Genomic DNA, 8,564 nt, shown 5'->3' on the forward strand with positions numbered 1-8,564 from the left:
AAGGTCAAATAGCAACATAAACAGAAAAGTAAAGAAACCCTACACTTTGGATAGTTGTACAACAAAAGAAAACTACGAGTCTGTTTAATGATTGTAACAGTTGAGTGTGTTGTTTTAACGTTTCACAGTCGTTGTTGGGAATAAGTTATTTCTACTTATATGTTTTACTGCAACTACTAGCTGTTATATTTTGTCAGTGGGTAGTTTTTGAAACCTTTTCACGCAATAACCTTTGTAAAAAATAAAATAAAAAAGCTGCTCAAACCCATTCATTTGTATGCAGCGGTTTTCCAGCTGGCGTTGACCGCAGGATCGTTCTCCAGGTGCGGCTTCGCTGCACGGAAGGTCTCGTGAGCTGGGTCTACCCGGGTCAGGCTCTCAGAGTGGCGCTCGAGCCCAATTTGTCGTCCATCCGGTACAACAGGGTCTGCATCCAACCGTCTCCATCCCTCAGCGGAGCCAGCGTTTTCATTGAGCGGGCCGGAGAGCTGGAGCTGCTGGAGACGGAGGACGGCGGGCGCACCGGGCGGCAGGTGTTTTGTTTTCGGGCGGATGGGCCGCACAGTCCGGTCATCTACCTACAGGCAGGTACCGGCCCGCAGAGTCCAGGAACGTGGATCAGACGCACAGTCGGCTTCAGATATGAGTTGCTGCGCAACAGGAGCGTCTACGGTGGCTTGGAGCGTGAGTGTCGACACTTTTCTTTGAGTTAAACAGATTTAATTCGGTGTTGCTATTTGAACACGACTTTACGAGTAGCTTATTGGTCAATAAAAAAAATTGTAAAGAAAGAAACAAAAAAGAAAAAGAAAGAAGGAAGGTGTTTTGTCAGTAACACAATTATCACACCTTTCATTTTTGTAAGGACGGTTTCTAACGTAAATTAAACGTAACCGATGGATGAGCTTAGTGTAATAATGTTACTTCTCGTTGTAAGAAGTTGAACAGGCGATCAGGTTAGGACAGATAAATCTAAATAAAATACATTTTTAACCCATGTTGAGAAAGGAAGTTTTATGTTCGCTTAGTATTAGTATTAACCCTTTTTGCAAAACAAATAAATAAATACATACAATTAAAACAAATAAATGAACAAGTGGGTTAAAATATCCCAATCTTGTTATAAACATAAATAAATGGTAATTTTCCCCCTAATAATAATAGTCTTCAAAGTACACTTTTAATTCAAAAAAATAGATTTACAACTAGTTTTTTAAGTTCATTAAAAAAACTCAATCAAATTGAAATGTGGAGCCACACAAGCAAAATAAAACAAAGAGAAAAAAGCATTTAAACTCTGATTCTAAGTCATTTTAAGTCCCTAAAGTAAAGTAAATGACAAGTTAGTTTGCATGTCAAATACTAAAAATGAGACTTTAAATAAGTTTTGAAGGTGGGAAATGGGACCCAAAAGGACCAAACATCTGCTGACCTGAGCCCAGTGACTTCTCAAATCTAATATCTATATTTGATATAAAGTTTAAAAGAAACACATGAAAGGGACATTTTAACCAAAAAATACAGAGTTGCTGAAAACAGTTTCAACCAGGAAGTTATTGCAAATAGACCACAATATACTTTGCTTATTTGTTCTCCATCAGAAGCTGCATCACTTTAGATACTTTTTTTATTTGACAGCATAAAGCCAAGAATTCTGGCATAAATATTTGGGCGTCTCCCTGCACTAAGGTGTAAAAGAACTAAACGTGCATAATCAAAAGTTATAAAGTTTTAAAAGTCCAGGAGGAAAATCTGGATATCTTTTCTTCCTTCCAGCTCGTTCTTGGGAGATGTTCCAAGGCAAGAATGAACATTTAATTTATTTAATATCTGGTCAGCCTTGGTGTCTCTTCTACCAGAGGTATGTGTTTGGGAAACCTCCAACTGAAGATGCCCAAGCAGTCGATCAGATGTTTATCAGAGTCTTTTCTATGCAGAGAATAATCTTTCACTTCAAGCTCCATGCAGTGAAGTAATTTCAGCTGTTGGATCCATGTCTCAGGACGATGGTCAGGCAGAAAGTAGACCAACAAGACCTTTGGTGTTTCGCCTTCACCAAAAAGACAAGCTGCAGAATCCAAAACAAAGAGAGAAGCGGGCTCAAAAGCAATCAAAAACACATGATTATATATTAAAACCAGGCACAAAAATAGTGCTAATTTAACAGAGCCGAGTCGTGCTGAGAGGAACGTGCAGCTGCTGGTCATTCTGGTGTTTTGTCTGGTTGTCTGGTTTCCATCAGGACACAAAGCAGAGAGGATGCAGCAGACCACAGGGTGGCCAGAGGGCACCAGGCCAGCAGGCCTTCATTCAGCACAAAAATACTTTGCAGATTCCACAAATGCCTCATCATTGTGCCTGTCTGTTTATTAGCATTTATCCAAGTGTGCGGGCCATTCCAGGCATGCTGATGTCACCCCGGGCCCTTTATAGACAGCTGCCTGTTTATCTTTTCTGTATTAGCAGGCCAGCAGAGAGTTTGACTCCTGCAGTCCTCTGCTTCGGCTCGAGGTCATTCAATTAGGTCTGTACAAAAGAAGTCAAACATGGGGTCAGTGCTAGCGTAGGGTTTATATGTGGAGGTGATGCTGTAGGCGGAGCTCAAACGCAGGAGCAAATGGCATTCCACTAACTAAACCATGGAGCTTGGAGATGAATGGAGATGGTGTGCAGGTCAGGGAATAGCTGACAGGCTACTCTCAATCAATATCAGGCATAATGGGTAAAGGCATTTCAGAGGGAAGGAGCGATGCATTGATTGAAAGTGGAAAAATGAGTCAGAAAACAGCTTCTACTGACACGTTGTGCCCATTCTGTCCACCCACAGCTTCATGCCGACCCTGCAACGACACAGAATTGCTCATGGCTGTTTGCAGCAGTGACTTTGGTGAGTACATGCAGGATTTGACACAAAGTGACCCACGTCTGTTTGGGGAGCCACTCACAAATCAAAGCGTTTCACTTTGTTCACAATGAAGCTGAAGAAATAAGTATATTTCATTACTATAGCCAGGCAGACAATAAATGAATGATTTTGGGGAGTTTAATTCAGAGTTGAAATATTTAACTTAAAACAGAATGCCGCAGATTTCCCCAGAATGCTGAGCCAGGCATAGTTAAAAATACAGATAAAGTTGCAACACTTTTTCTTTTGTTGCAACCCACCACAGAAATAAACTGTAGCAGCTCAGCAAAGTTTTGGGAACTGAAAACACCAACTGCTGAAGTTTTACAAGTGGTTCCCCTTTATTGACATACTGTATTTTAACGGCAGAAGATGACAAACTATTATTTTTTTACTTCTATTTGCCACAGCATACTGACAGTCACACTCCATGAGTTTGTAAAAATAATACTGAAAACAAAAATCTTGTATTGCAACAGCATAATCTCATAATCTTATATCAGATTTGAGTATATTCATTAAGTAGGGAAAATAAATCCTGAACTACAGAATTACTGTCACAATCATGCATATAGATCCCAGAATCCTTTGCTGGTGAGTTTGACAAACTCCTCCTCTTATTCATGAGCAACGTCATGTTTCTACCAGTCACATTGGGCCACACCTCCTAGTGGCCAAAGGAAGGATGGAAAACAGAAGGAGGGCAAGAAGCTGAATATTTGTTCACGATGGTAAAGCACAGAGCTGTTAGCGTTGTGTTTGGAGGAAACGTATCTATTATCCAATTTGAGCATCATTCTTAAAACACATTCAGTTTTTCAGCATGCACATTAGTAAAAACAGGCACTTTTTTGGACAAAACTCCAACCACTCAATGTCAGCAAAGTGATTCCTTGGTATGTGTAGAATGTGCCACAGCAGGCATTAGTGGTATATCTATACTGTCTTGGATGAGTGGTGTTTTGAGGTGCATTTGCTATGAATGTCTACAACTGTCCTGCTAGAAAAGGGGATCTTATACAAACAATAGTGGTGCCTGTGATGTTTTAAAAAAATTTTTTTTTTTTTTAAGGATGTATTTTTAATTTTTTTGCAGTGGTTCGGGGCTACATCAAGAATGTCTTCCATGACTCTAAAAGGCAGTCATCACTAGTGGAGGTGTTGACAACAAAGGTTTACTGGCAGCGTAGTGGAATGTTTGAGCAACAAATGCGTCCACACATGTCCCCTCAGTCCTGGCATGGACACATCCGGACACTCCTGCAGTGCCATGTAAAGCCTGGTGACGGACAGTTCCTCTTCACAGGCTCAGAGCATTTTGGGGAAGCTTGGTTAGGGTGCGCCCCGCGCTACAAAGACTTCCTCTCTGTCTACCACAAGGCCAGGATGGGACGAAGGACTTCCTGCGACTTCCCTCTGGACTGAAGAGGTGTGTGGCTTTTGAAGCCAAATGGACTCTGTAATGGCGCTGCGGGAACCTTGTAAAGCTGTCATGTGCCAACAAGGTGGCATCAAGGTTCAGCAGCGGGGGCAAAACTGCTGAAGTACTGCTGAGAAACACATGTGGAGGAGAAGAACAGCAGGGCCTCCTGAAATGGGGCTCAGAAAGTGGCCGCCTTTGTCTGTCTCCAATCACCGCCTTTAGTCCTGGGAGACTTACGAGGGGTTGGGTTGCTGCTCTCTTTTTAAGCTCTCCTCGCATTAGCTGTTGTTCATTTTGTGGTCTCTGTGCGAACGGTGCTCTATGATCTGAGGTGGGAGGGCAGACGAAGGTGGGCTATTTGTCCTCACAGCTTGGCTTTGTGACTTTAGGCCCGTACACACATATGCCTGTAGAAGTTTATGTTGTATTGCCTCACATCTGTCTGTAGTTTTATTTGTTTCCAAACTGGCAATAGAATTAAAAGTTACTGATATTCGCACTTTTTGTTTTTATTTTTAATTTTCTTTTTCGTTTGTACTGTTTTCCACATTTTGTCAAATAACAACTTTAGTGTGTTTTAGTTCATTTATTGTGACACAGACCAACATAAAGCAATGCACGATGATAAAACAGGAGGTTTAGACATGCATGTATATCCAGTCCATTCGTCAACTTTGTGGAAATACTTTTTGCTGCAGTTCTTTTGCTCTTATGCTTCAATCAACCTTCCACCTCTGGTGACTGATATTTATTTTCCTATTATTCTTTCTAAAATCACTCAAGCTCTGTCAGACAGGATGGAGAGCATCTCTAAACAGTGTTTTTCAGGTTTATGTTGGATTTAAGTCGAAACTTTGACTAGACCATCATAACACATTAACATTTTTGATCTAAATAGCATCATCTTATTTCTCAGCATGTCAGCACCTCTTCCAGAGTCACCACAGGTCCAGGGTTTCTACTTGGGTTAATGCTCTACTTAATTGGTCTGTTGGTCTTGATAGGATTTCTTTTCATTTCAAAGTAATTTGTGAGATGTTGAAAGCTTGGGACATTGTTTTATAGCCTGACTCTGTTTTAAGCATCTCCCCAAGCTTTATACCCAACATGACTGCTGTGTTATTTGGTCTTTATGATGCTTTTAGCTCACCATTGTACCCCAACAAACCTCTGTGTCCTTCACACAGCAGAGTAGCATTCACAATGAAATTAAATTGCATACAGGTGAAGTTCATTTAGTAATTTGGTGATTTCTGCCTTGGATTTTAGTTTGGGGTACCAGAATGAAGGTGGTTTACAGGTTTATTGCTGCAATGTGAGAAAATGTGTAAAATATATCAAAATATTAATACTTTTTAAAGTCTTGTATGTTTATACAGTGTGTTCTTTTTTTACATGTTAGATGAATATAGTTTAATTCTTTCCTGAGGAAAGAAATAATAATTAAAAAGGTACTTTAATGTGTTCAATTTGTAACTTTTTACTGCTATCTTTAATTAAACCACCTACAAACATTGAAATGTATATTTGTGATTATTCAATTATAAAGTAATAAAGCTGAAATTTCCATTGCAATCATTCATTCAGAATCCCCCAGATCAACAAATTAAACCCTATAGCTCCTCTTTCTTTGTGTAAATGTTGTTTTCTCCTCAGAATCTCCACCTTCTCTCCTCATCCGGTTTTTGAGGAGAAAGGGATTTCCTGCAGAACTGCTCAACACGTCCCCTTTCCTACATGATAACACTATTACGATAAGTTTTGAAGAGTATTCCCAGATCACCACAAGTAAGAGTCCGAATCAGAATCAGAACTTTCCTTTTAGTTTTTCTTCTTGACTCAAGAAGACAAAAAGACAGATGTGAGGCCCCTCAAATCCCAGGGATCCCCCCACCTGTCCCCACCCAGCCAAGAGAGAACAATTAATTGACTTTTAAAGCAACTGCTTTCTGAGCTCTTCCACGCTTCTCTCCCAGGCTGGGCTGAGCTCACAAATTGGTGTGCTAAACGTTTTATGAGGACTAAATAGCAGCCAATGAAAAGTGTAAATGACTGAGCGGTGAATGACGAGCGCACAATGGCCCTGTGGTGACAAGGCCTCTAGCAGACATAACAACCGTTGTTGCAGCTGCGGTCAAAGAAAAAGGCCATCGGGGCTCCAAAGTCAAAGAAAGAAAGAGGATGGAACGGGGTTAACGCCAGCAACAATATTTCTCCCTGTTGTTTTTGTTTTCATTTTTACTTTGTTGAATTGTGTTTTTAAAGGTGTTACTGGTTGTAGTGGCCTTTGTTTGAGAGTGGTCAGATAGGAAAGTGGGTGATGAGAAAGGGGAAAGATAAACAGCAAAGGTCATCAAACCTGACTGCCATGTCAAGGAGTAAGGCCTCCATGCATGGGTGGAGCTTTAGCCCTGTGCCACCGCAGGACCTCAAATTATTTCTCTTTTCAGGTTCAATAAACATGCATCATGTGCTGCAAGAGAAACCATTAGTTTATGTTTTGTGTATTACCTGACGTATGTCTAACGTTCTTCTAAGTCCACTTTGGTTGGTGGATCAGCAACCAAGGCTAATATAGCTTATCATAGCTACATCATGTTTCCCCCTAAATAAACTCTGCAGAAACCCAGTATGATGTCGCCTCCCCCAGTTCTTTCCCAGGAGGCCACCATGTCAATTTTTCAAGCGATATATAGTCTCTCTGCAGGCTTTTGAGACCACACAATTCCCATCTCTGGGAATTCCAGCTGGCTCTCATGGGGACCGAGCCTAGGAGGGCTCGGGCCCCGGAGCCGCGGCATGGTGCAGCGGCAGGAGTCCGCTATGACTTGGGGAGTAATTGGTTTATCCCACCGCCTGGCCTGCTTTCCCATGTGGGCCACTGCTGCGGGGAGGCCCAGGGGTACAATATGGAAACAGCATGACACCCTCCAGAGCCACGCCGGCATTCACCTCTGCAGCTATAGAGAGCCGGGAGAGAGTAGCAGGAGCACAAAGCTGCAGAAGACATGCCGTTTGGCTTTGAAAAGGTTGCTATTTGGTCTCTCTCTTTTTTTTAAGAAAAAAAAGTGGGAAACATTTGAGGTTGAAAGCGAGAAGTAATCAAATTTTGACTGAAATACTTTAAATAAATCTACAGCTGAAAGGAGTTTGTGTCGGAGAGATTTTTTGGAGGTCAGTTTGTAATTTATCATTCTTTGAAATGTATTTACATATATTGTAATCTTGGATTAATAGACAGAGCAAAGGCTGAGCAGATTTTCAGCAGCTCTGAAGAGAAACATTGTGTTCTTGAAAAATTGTGATAAATCTTAAAGTGTATGTTTCTGACTTAAAGTATTTATTTAAGCTGGATTGGAGATGAAGGCAAGGTTGATAGAAATCAATACACCTTCAAGCAGGACAATGACCCTGAACATAGAATCTGAGCTTAAAGAAAACGCTTCAAATAAAATCATTTTGATTTAAAACCCGGTTGAGAATCTGTGGCGGGATTCTCTCAACTTGTCACAAGATGAAAAAATTTACGCTTTTCAAGAAAAACATACATTTATTTTACATTTACGTTCACAGAAACTCTCAATCCAGCTTTTCATAATGACTGATTAGGAATTTAACTACAACTTGACTTCCTTAGAATGGAGAGTAGTTGGCTAGAAACTGTCATTACACGCAGTATCCACAAGGTGGCAGCAGTTCACTCTAAAAAAAAACAAACAAACAAACAAAAAAAAAAACAGCTGTTGATTTGAACACATTGTGCAAATATCCGGAAAAAAAATGCATCTTCTTATTCAGAAAATAATAGCGGGAGAGACTTTTGGGCATCATAAGCATGAAAGAAGTAGCTACAGGTAAGATATGGAGCAAAAACCCAGATACTAACCCATTCATAGAAGTTGCTTAAGGTCACTATGATTTCTGCTCAGTTGTTCAAAACGATCACAAATAGAAGCTGCAAAATAAATCCGATGAGACACAAAATCATTAAAAGAGACTTTAGACGCGCAACGAAGAGACTCCAAACAGCCCCAGCTGTAAAATTCCCAGCTGAGCCACCATTTTAGTCCTGTTTATGTGTTTTTCTATTATTATTAAACGGTGCGCAAATTGTAAGCAGATTTATTCAGCAAGAAGTCTGATTAGCAGTGACAACAAAGCAACAAAGTGAGACCAATGGCTCGTTCTTGCAGAGGTGTCACATGTCACCAGGGGGCCATGCGGCTTGCTTACAGT

The 8,564-nt window shown here is 40.7% G+C and overlaps 1 protein-coding gene across 2 annotated transcripts in view; it reads left to right on the plus strand.

The window, feature by feature from the left end:
* Window positions 1-5,836, plus strand: part of LOC103141634 (meteorin-like protein) — a 6,223-nt gene extending 387 nt beyond the window's left edge. Inside the window, exons 2-4 of one of the 2 annotated variants that reach the window (XM_007557361.2) lie at window positions 284-684; window positions 2,828-2,887; window positions 4,002-5,836. In XM_007557361.2, coding sequence (XP_007557423.1) covers window positions 284-684; window positions 2,828-2,887; window positions 4,002-4,330 — 790 coding nt within the window. In that variant the 3' untranslated portion in view covers window positions 4,331-5,836. The remainder of the gene's footprint in view (window positions 1-283; window positions 685-2,827; window positions 2,888-4,001) is intronic. The other variant, XM_016673941.1, reaches the window with a different exon arrangement.
* The last annotated feature ends 2,728 nt before the right edge of the window (window positions 5,837-8,564 follow it).

This window comes from Poecilia formosa, unplaced genomic scaffold (assembly GCF_000485575.1).
Source record: "Poecilia formosa unplaced genomic scaffold, Poecilia_formosa-5.1.2 Scaffold88, whole genome shotgun sequence".
Classification (NCBI taxonomy): Eukaryota; Metazoa; Chordata; class Actinopteri; order Cyprinodontiformes; family Poeciliidae; genus Poecilia; species Poecilia formosa.